This window comes from Orycteropus afer, unplaced genomic scaffold (genome assembly GCF_000298275.1).
Source record: "Orycteropus afer afer isolate SDZICR_OR568_19922 unplaced genomic scaffold, OryAfe1.0 scaffold00277, whole genome shotgun sequence".
In the NCBI taxonomy this organism is placed as follows: Eukaryota; Metazoa; Chordata; class Mammalia; order Tubulidentata; family Orycteropodidae; genus Orycteropus; species Orycteropus afer.
Window position 1 is genome coordinate 1591677 of NW_006921864.1, and position 10218 is coordinate 1601894.

At 42.3% G+C, this 10218-nt stretch overlaps 1 protein-coding gene across 1 annotated transcript in view; it reads right to left on the minus strand.

The window, feature by feature from the left end:
- The window catches only part of EMB (embigin), a 52027-nt gene extending 43364 nt beyond the window's left edge, over window positions 1-8663 (minus strand). Inside the window, exon 1 of the mRNA XM_042782267.1 lies at window positions 8552-8663. Within this exon, the coding sequence (XP_042638201.1) occupies window positions 8552-8663 (112 nt within the window). The remainder of the gene's footprint in view (window positions 1-8551) is intronic.
- Window positions 8664-10218: the final 1555 nt, after the last annotated feature.

Here is a 10218-nt window from a genome sequence, read left to right on the forward strand (position 1 = left end):
GTTCAAACCCACCAGCCACTCCTCAGAAGGAAGGTTGGGCAATCTATTTCCATAGTGATACTGCCTCGGAAACACAAGGAGGGGTCGCTATGAGTCATAAATATACAATACAATTATAGAAATTCAATGGATAAAAAAACAAGTTTGGAACTCAGAATGTTTTGCCATGAAAGTAATATCATACATAACCATGAAGTCTCATGCCAAATTATAAAAGCTATTCAATAAACCAGAAGCTCTGGTAGCGTAGTGCCTAAGGCACTTGACTGCTAACCAGAAGGCTGGTGGTTCAAACCCACTGGCCACTCCTCGGAAGGAAGATGGGGCAACCTACTTCCGTAGTGATATTGCCTCGGAAACCCAAGGAGGGGTCGCTATGAGTCGGGTCCGACTCGATGGCACTTAACAACAACAACATTCAATAAACCATAATATGACTTAACTGTAGCATTAAAACTAATCACTAAATATCATACTGCTTTTAGACAATACACTTAGCGTTCTATTTCTGGGTTCTAGGAATATACTATTCCTATCCTAACCCTTGCCATTAAGGATGATGTTGTTATGTGCCGTCGAGTCGGCCCCGACTCATAGCGACGCCTCCTTGGGTTTCCAAGGCAGTATCACTACGGAAGTAGGATTGCCCAACCTTCCTTCCGAGGAGTGGCTGGTGGGTTTGAACCGCCAGCCGTCTGGTTAGCAGGCAAGTGTCTTAGCCACTATGCTACCAGAGAATCCCTCTATAGTAAATTCCAGTGAGAAACAGATTTTTTCAACAGCTGAGTTCATGGTACCTGAGAGTCCTGAAGGGAAGAGTGATAAGGCTACAGTTGAGTCAACTGAGATAAAATACTCTGAAGGGAGTGGTGACAGACAAAAGAAGGAAGGTATGTCAAGAAAATAAACTCCTAATGGGGGTCATTTATAAATTTATAAATTTATAAGTTAGGAAAAGAGAAAAGTCCCTACAGAGAATTTTATACTTTTTAAATAGTGTGGTAAATATTGGCCAAGGAAGCCATTTTCAGACTGGCTTTAAAACAAACACACAATGACAAGAGCAATGTGCACTTTTAGATGGCCTTGTAAAACTATTTTTAAAACTTGGTCATACAGAATATAAATAGATTGATCTTCCTTTAAAATATGATTTTTGCAATAAAATATATTTTGAAGGGCAATGTGGAAATGCTTATGTTTCAAGCCTCCTCATCACGAATTTTTTATTTTTATGGGTCTTGGAGATATTTTGCCAGGGAAATTCATGATAAACCAAGCTTTTATGAAATAAAAACCAGAAAGTTTGAATAGCATTTCTGCTGTTTATAAACACAGTAGGTTTTTAAAATGTTTCATCACTAGGTTAGTCTTTGAAAAGGCTGAGATCTTCTTCAATAGTTCTCAATTGGGAGTGATTTTGTCCCAGGGAACAACACTAGGCAATATCTGGAGACATGTTTGGAGGGAGGGCGGTACTGGCAGCTAGCTCGTAAGTAGCAGCAAGGGGCACTGAGAAACAACCTGCAATGCACAGCACCCCCACACAAACAATAATCCAGCCCCTAACGTCAATAATGCCAAGGCCGACAGACCCCAATTTAATCCACCAGATACATCACCAACCCTGATTCTTCAAAACAACCCAAGATCAAACAGCTGCCATAGAGTTGATTCTGATTCATGGGTGTCGCAGTAAAATCTGCCCCATAACATTTTCAATAACCGTGATCTTTCTGAAGCACATCTTCAGGTCTATCTTCCAAGTTACTTTTCAGTGGATTCAAACATCCAACCTTCCGATTCTCCAAGTGATGACTTTTAGTAATACTCAAATGGCCATGTGGTCTAAGGCTCCTGTACCACAAGGTTTTAGGCACAGCTATTTAAAAGCATGGACATTTCTTGCCAACTACACCACTTGCCAGGTGCCTCTCTGAAGACCTTTTATGAAGAGGCACCATGCCCTGGATACAATTTTGAATGCAAACTAGGAAACTTGTTACACCTATTAGCTAGTTCCTTCTCTTCAGGAAGGCACTTTGACATTAAAGATCAAATGAAACATGTAAATTTCCTTTCAAGTTCTCAGAACTATGTAACTATAAGGCAACAAAAAGATTCTCTCTTGGGAATGGGATACCTTTGTCATAATAACCAAGATAACTTCAAAGTGCCAGAAAAAAGTTGTATTTTTCACGGAAATGATAGCACCTTTTTAAAGGTATGTCCTGGATGCAGTGCAAAGTGTTAATGCTCCCTTGGCTGCTCACCAAAAGGATGGGAGTTCAAGTCTATCCACAGGTGCCTTGAAAGAAAGGCCTGATGGTATACTTCCAAAAAATCAATCACTGAAAACTCCATGGAACATGGTTCTACTGACGCACATGGGCAGGCATGAGTCAGAGTGACTCAACAGCGACTGGTTTGCTCTTCGGTTCACTACGTCTATTGTAACAATATGTTATTTGAAATAAACTCTTATGCATGAATAACAAAGATGTTTCTTCAGGGTTGTTGTTATGTGCTATCGAGTCGGCCCCGACTCATAGCGACCCCTCCTTGGGTTTCCGAGGCAGTATCACTACGGAAGTAGGATTGCCCAACCTTCCTTCCGAGGAGTGGCAGAGGGAGTTTATTATTAACAAAACATTGTATGATATTTTCCCTGTACATCAGCTTCTGTCCTAAGCTGTTGATTTCTAAAGCTTGCTTTTTATTGTGAAATATGTGAGTCTTGGGAGCTCTGGTAGCATGGTGGTTAAGGCACTTGACTGCTAACCAGAAGGCTGGCGGTTCAACCCCCCCAGCCACTCCCCGGAAGGAAGATGGGGCAATCTACTTCCGTAGTGATACTGCCTTAGAAACCCAAGGAGGGGTCGCTATGAGTCGGGGCAGACTTGACGGCACATGACGGCAAATAACAACAACAACAACAGTTATACAAAATTAACTTTCAAAGAGTATAACTTAGGACTAGGACAAGCAGCCACAGCACGTCATTTGATTCTGTTTGATGGTAAATACTTCTTTGGAAAACAGCACCTAAGCACATAAATGAATAGGTACTTCTCAACTACCACTATGGTTTAAAGTCAGTGCTAATTCAAGCAATCCCAAAAAAAGTTGACCTGATTCTTTTTGTTTTCTTTTCAAACAATCTCAAACTAACAAAAAGTTTCAAGGACAGTTTAGAACAGAGAACTATTTTTTCCTCCTGAACCATTTGAGAGTAAATTGGTGACTGGTAGACCTGTTACCCTCTAAAACATTACTGTGGCCTTTCCTACAACCAAGGACATACTCCCACCTAATCACAATGTTACCATTAAAATAAGGAAATTAACATTTATGAGGTACCATCTCAGCCCCATATTCCATTTAAGTATAACACAAGTCCCCATCAAGCATCTTACAGCAAAAAAGTTCCAGTACAGAATCACGTTACCAGCAGTTGCCATGTCTCTAGTCCCCCGCACTTTGTCACAGCTTGTCTTTCCTGATTTTCATGATCTTGAAGCTTTTGAAGATTTCAGGCTAGTTACGCTGTTAAAATATGATTAGACTTTGGAGTATCTCTGGCAGGAATATCACAGAGGTGATGCTGTGTTCTCATTGTGTCCTATCTATCCGATAGTACACAATTTCCATCTGTCTCTTAAATGATGATTTTCCCTTAGATCATTAAAGTGATGTGCCTGCCAGTCTTCTCCACTGAAAAGCTGCTTTCTCCCTTTGCATTAATAAGAATGTTGTGGGAAATTACTTTAAAACTATGTAGTATTTTGTGCCTAATCAAACTTTCAATTGACTCATTTAATTAATTTATATCAGCATATACTCACAAATTACAATTTAATTATGAGGTCATAATCTCATAGCATCACTGTTTATTTTTATGGTCAATTTTTCTTAGATTTGTCCAGCAGGATCCTCTCCAGGCTGCTGCTTATATCATTTTGACATGACCTACCTTTCTTTGAACACTTCAGTGGTTTCTGGCACAAGCTGTCCCAGGCTTATCTAGTACCTCCAGTGTCCCAGCCTTGAAATCAGCCATTTCTCTGAAGGGCCTTGGTTACTTTCAGTAAAGAATGGTATTTACAATTGAAGATCTAGGCAGTAAGTATTCTCATTGCCATTGGAAAACCACAGCTCCTTCTCAGTGGACAAAGCTAGAAAAATATGTATTTATATTCACACAAACATAAAACATCCATATTTTATATGTGTGTGTATGTGTATGTACACACACATTTACCTTTCTGTACAGTTATCTATCTATAATGATAGTTGGGAGCTCTGGTGGTGTAGTGCCCAAAGCATTTGACTGCTAACCAGAAGGCTGGCAGTTCATACTCACCAGCCCCTCCCCAGAAGGAAAATTGGGCAATCTACTTCCATAGAGATACTACCTCAGAAACCCAAAGAGGGGTCACTATGAGTGGAATCAACTAGACAGCAGTGAGATACTGATAGTCATGACCTCACACTGACATGGCCAATTATAATCCAACACTACCAAATACAATGCAACACTGCAGGGTTCATTCTGGTTTGGCCTCTTTATTTCCTTCTTTAATGCAAAAACCCTGGATCCCATCATTCTTACTATATTACTTATTTACTAGAGTATGTATTTGATCAGTCTTCCTGTAGGTGACGTATCTCCCATTGCTACCATGCCGGTCCTCACGCAGGGATCCCTCTCCTCACTCAGGCACCAACCTCCTACACTGGTCTGCCCCTCCTGCATGGATGCCCTTCATATGCCTTGGGATCTGCACCACCACCTATGCTGTCTGCTTCAGAGAAGCCCTTGTCACCCCACTCAGCTCTGAGACCCTGCACCAGGCTGCCCCTCTACAGGAGTACCCACTTCACCCTGCTCGGGCTCTAACACACCCAAATGAACCCCATCTTTGCCTGGCTCAGCTTCTGATACCTTGTTCTGGGTCCCTTAGACCACCAGGTGAGGATGCACACCACTCCTCTTCCCAGTTTACGGGCTACTCAGGAAGGAAAAAAGGAGAAAGGCAAGGAGGCCTGGAACATCAAGTGTCAATTAAACTAATTCTTAACAACTAATTATATAATGTAATTTTAAATGTATGGTAAATTGAGGGTAAAAATTAGATTCCTCAGATTGGCTCATATTAAAACTGGACTTACAGTTAATCTATTCCTTTACTTAATTTAAATGTCTTTATAGGTTAAAAAGAAAAAAAAAACTGCTAGAGTTTTCTCTGTAGACATTAGCTAACAATGTCAGGCATATGTAGGTGCTTACATAATGTTTGTTTCAACATAAGCAGTTGGTGTGGGAAAGAGCAGTGTCACACACAGGAAGAGGTGGATCTGGGAAGCATATAAACCATGTCCTCAAAATGTTCACTTCAAATAACTCAGTGCAAACATTTTTCAAAAGATAAGCCTAAACAGTTCTCCCAAATTTGTTCTACATACCAGTAATAATAAAAAATGAAAACCAAACCTACCGCCATCGAGTCAATTCCAACTCAAACAGACTCCCATTGGGTTTCTGAGGCAGTAAATCTTTACAGAAGTAGATTGCCCCAGCTTCCTTCCACAGAGTGGCTGGTGGGTTTGAACTCCCAACCTCCTGCTTAGCAGTCAAATGCCTTGGACAATGCACCACCAGAGCTCCCCCACAGTAATAATGTTGTTGTTGTTATGTGCCATCAAGTTGGACCCGACTCATAGCGACCCCTCCTTGGGCTTCAGAGGCGGTATCACAATGGAAGTAGATTGCCCATCTTCCTTCCAGAGAGTGGGTAGTGGGTAGTGGGTTTGAACCACCAGCCTTCTGGTTAGCCTTAGGCATTACGCTACCAGAGTTCCCATACAGTAAAAATAGGATGTTTAAATATCCCCATGTATGTAACTTTTCTCCTTTACAAAGATATTCTACAATTCTTATTTAACTAAAATAGCCTAAAAGAGTCACAATGAGTTCCTACAGTGAACTTTATTCCAGGATTCAAACTATCATGACTTTCAGCTCAAATTAAATATTCACATTCAAACGTTGTGCTTTCTGTCAGTGTATCCAAACGTCCATGGATATGCAAGCTCAGAGAGACAACTGAGTACTGTGTGTAAGAAAATAGGCTCTGAAGTTAGATCGACCAATGTTAAATTTCCTGCTCCACTGCTTAACTAATTATGTACACTTGGGTAATTACTTAACCTCTTTAAGCCCCAATTTCCTCATCTGAAACTCAAGGATAATAAAGGTAACTCACAAGGATATAAATTGCTTAGGGTTGTGCCTAGAATAGTTATTATATAGTAAATATGATAAATTATAACAATTTTTATTAGTAAAATTTGGCCCAAAGTCTTAGCTTATAGGTACACCTACGTCTAAGTAGTTTAAAGCCCCTAGATAGAAAATATCCAGTACACTTCACAACATCCTTCAGCAGAAAGGAAACTGAATCTCAAAGAGATCGATATAACCCAAAAAATCAGCTGCAGTTGCCTGACGATGTTTCATTTTGCCTTAAAACCAGATCCTAGTTTCATGACTTGTACACAGAATGTTGCACCAAAATTTTTTCTTAAGTGGAATTATAATGATAGGACTTTTCATATACATACACAGACATTTGCTTTCACTGCTCCCATATACCCCATTTATTTACACCTTCCTTGGGCTCCTCTGAAGAAAGACTTGGTGATCAACTTTTGAAAGAATCACAACCATTGAAAATCCCATAGAGCGATTCTACTCCAACACACGTGGGGTTGCCGTGAGCTATTATCAACTCCACAGCAACTGGATAGGTTTTTGGTTTTTAGATATATTTGATGTGTGTTTTGCTTTGTTTTGCTTCCCCACCCCTTTTCTTTTCTTTTTCAAAATCTGCTCTGGATATTAATTTGAACTATCTAGATCCTATCACTTTAAAGCAGTGATTTTCAACCAGGGCTGCACTTAGAATCACACAGGGAACTTTCAAAACTCATGTTGTTCACGTACAACTCCATGCCAGAAAAATCAGAATTTTTGAGGGCAGGTGTAGGCATCCGTATTTTTTTTGAAAGCACTCTCTGATAATTCCAACATACAGCCAAGTCAAGAATCACAGTGCTAGAAATAACCCAGAACGCACTGGTCCTCAGAACTGCAATATTCTAAGGTGGATTAAAGGAGCCCTCCTTTAGCTGAGTTGGAAACACTCAGCTGACAAAAAAAGTGAGAGATTCAAACTCACTGGGAGAAAACATATGGCCATCTGTTCTCATAAAGACTACAACCAAGAAAACACTACGGGGTAGTTCTACTGTCCCATGAGGTCACTGTGAGTTGAAATCAACTCCTTGGCTCCCAAAAAGATGGTGGATGAACACAAAAGAATGAGGGAGAAGGAGAAAGGAGAAAATGTTTTGTGAGTGGTATTAATGGAAAGGAGTTATGTTTCTAGCAAAGGGGAGAAGGACACTTAGTATTGAAGCAACCCAAAATGTTTTGTCTGCATTGTTAACAACTTGGCCATTTGAAGGACATTTAGATATATAAAAAAATAAAAAAATAAAAAAAAATTCATGCTTTGATTACCATTCCTTCTTTATGACGTTATGAAAACTCTAAGTGCTATAAACTCATGAAAATAAACTCATACAAAAGGTTGAACCTTGTGTAGAATATTGCCCTAATTTATAATTTAAGTCACTGGTGGCCAACAGTTGCCAGCTTGAGAGGTGGTGATGTTTTTCTACCCAAACTGGCTGCTAACACTTTGAAATGTGTAACACAAAAATATCCATTAGAAAGCAGATTAGATGAAATACTAATACAACATAAAAATACTTTTACCTGATTGCAAATAGGTAAAGCTAACAAGCCAATTTTGGTGTTACTTCTGATAATGTTAGCCCAAAAATCCTTCTATTAAAGTGTTTTAAGCAACAACCACAAAACTTTGTTTTCCATAGTGTAAAACAGATAAACACCCACACACATTATCCTATGAGTCGAGAAGGTTTTGTTTATTTGGTTGGCTTTCCTAACGACGTTGCTTTAAAGCAGTTCTAACAAACATCCTCAAAGCCAACTCACCCGCCAGGAAAAAAAAGAGGAGGTGATTATCAGAGCTTTATTAACTCTTCAAGGGAAAGGACTTGGCCTTAGGGAGTGTGATTTCCAGAAATCAATCCACAATAGCAGATCAGCATTCGCTGCTTTGTTCTTGCCCCCACCCACTCACCTACCTCCCTAATCTTCTTCCTGGGAACACCCTCCACTCCGCACTTGGGAGGCTCTGTTCGTTCCAGATTCGCCCACAGGAGCCAAGGAGCCTTAGCCACCCCAGTACCCACGTTCAGCTTAGGTAACCCAAATTCAGCCAATGATAGCTGGTCGCGGCCGCCGCAGCCTCCCCCCACCCCCGCCTTCGCTAACTGCTAGGCGCCTCTCTCTCCCCAGGGGCCCCGGACCGCCGTGATACCCTCCGCTCGCGCGCCCCTGCCAGCGCGCCCTTCCTCTCCTTTTCCTCCCTCTCCCGGTCCCCTGTATCCGCCACACCTGGTGAGGTGCTGTCCGCCAAGCTCCGGCGCGCCGCAGCGAGGAGGCACAGGACGAGAAGAGGCAGGGGCGGCGGAGCCCGGAGCCCCCAACAACCGAGGAGAGCGCACATGGCACGGCGACTCCACCACAGTCCTCGCGGGAAGCTAGCCGACCTCGGTGTCCGGAGTGCGTGCTCACACTCGCCGGTGGCCTGCCGTCCGCTGCCAGTGCCGCGGGCAGGACCCCAGAGAAAAGGCAGAGTGGGAGGGGCCCGGGGCCCAGGCCTCCTCCCTCAAGAAGCGCTCCTCCCTCAAGCCCGCGCTACGCCAGCCCCTCCATCAATTATGCAGCAGGGAGACGGTGGCGAGCGCGCCCGGATGTGAGGCGGCCCCCTCCGCGCTGCATCCACTTCTGCCTCCGCCCTCTCTGCTCCAGGGAGGGGCTTTGCTGAAGACCCAGCGCAGGTGATGTCCAGACTATGTCCTAGGGGATAGGCGACACTCTTACCATATCTTTTATCTTTAAGACGCCCTCTGCTGACTCCCCTTTGCAGTTATCTGAGCAGGCTTCAAGTGTTTACTTTGTTAGGACAGATAAGCGCATAGAGGCCAGTTTCCTGCTCTCCACGGACATCTTTGGGAGTCCTTATTAAGAAGCCTTATTTTTTCGCTGGGGTAAGGCGCTGTCCATCTGCTGTACAACCTAGGCTTGTCTTTCTGCTGTGCGTGGCAGCCTCACGCACCCTCCCCTAAAATCTCTAAAGACTTCACCGGTTCTCTCCGGAATAAGGCTTCAGAATCCCAAAGCCCCATAGTGTGTATGTTTTTATTTTCCTTTTCCTTTGTTGGCTGCGCATCACGTGCGCTTTAAAGGAGCCACCTATGACTCAAGAAACAAAACCTACTGAAAATGGATTCTGTGTCAGACTGCCCAAGAGTGTTGAACGTCGTCAAACTCAATCACTAGGATAATAGGATCCCTTACTGGCAAGAAAGTGCTCTGAAATATTCAGTCCTCCAGACCAAAGAAAACAACCAAAAAAATGAGTGCTTTATCAGGAAAGGGAAACTATATCAGGGAATCCACCTTCTAACATTAAACAGTAATGTTGTTGTTATGTGCCGTCGAGTCAGCCCTGACTCATAGTGACCCCTCCTTGGGTTTCTGAGGCAGTATCACTACAGAAGTAGGATTGCCCAACCTTCCTTCCGAAGAGTGGCTGGTGGGTTTGAACCGCCAGCCGTATGGTTAGCAGGCAAGTGCCTTAGCCACTATGCTACCAGAGCTCCCAGTAATAGGATTGATAATTCTCTAAGATGTTAAAAAAAAAAAAAAATTAACTGCCGTGGAGTCAAATCTGAGTCATAACTACCCCTCCTTGGGTTTCTGAGACAGTATCTCTGTGGAAGTAGATTGCCCAGTCTTCCTTCCCAGGAGTGGCTGGTGGGTTTGAACCGCCAGTCTCCTGGTTAGCAGTCAAATGCCTTAGGCACTACACCATCAGAGCACCCTCTACAAGGTGTTATTATTCATTAAAAAATATTTAAGTATTTTTCAAGAGCTTTGTTTCCCCTACATCTTTATATTTTGAAATTCAGATAAAAATTGAAAATATTTAAGTGTCACAAAAGCAAGTTGAAAGAAAATTTTAGAAACAAATTTTGAAAGTGGAAATACAGAATACA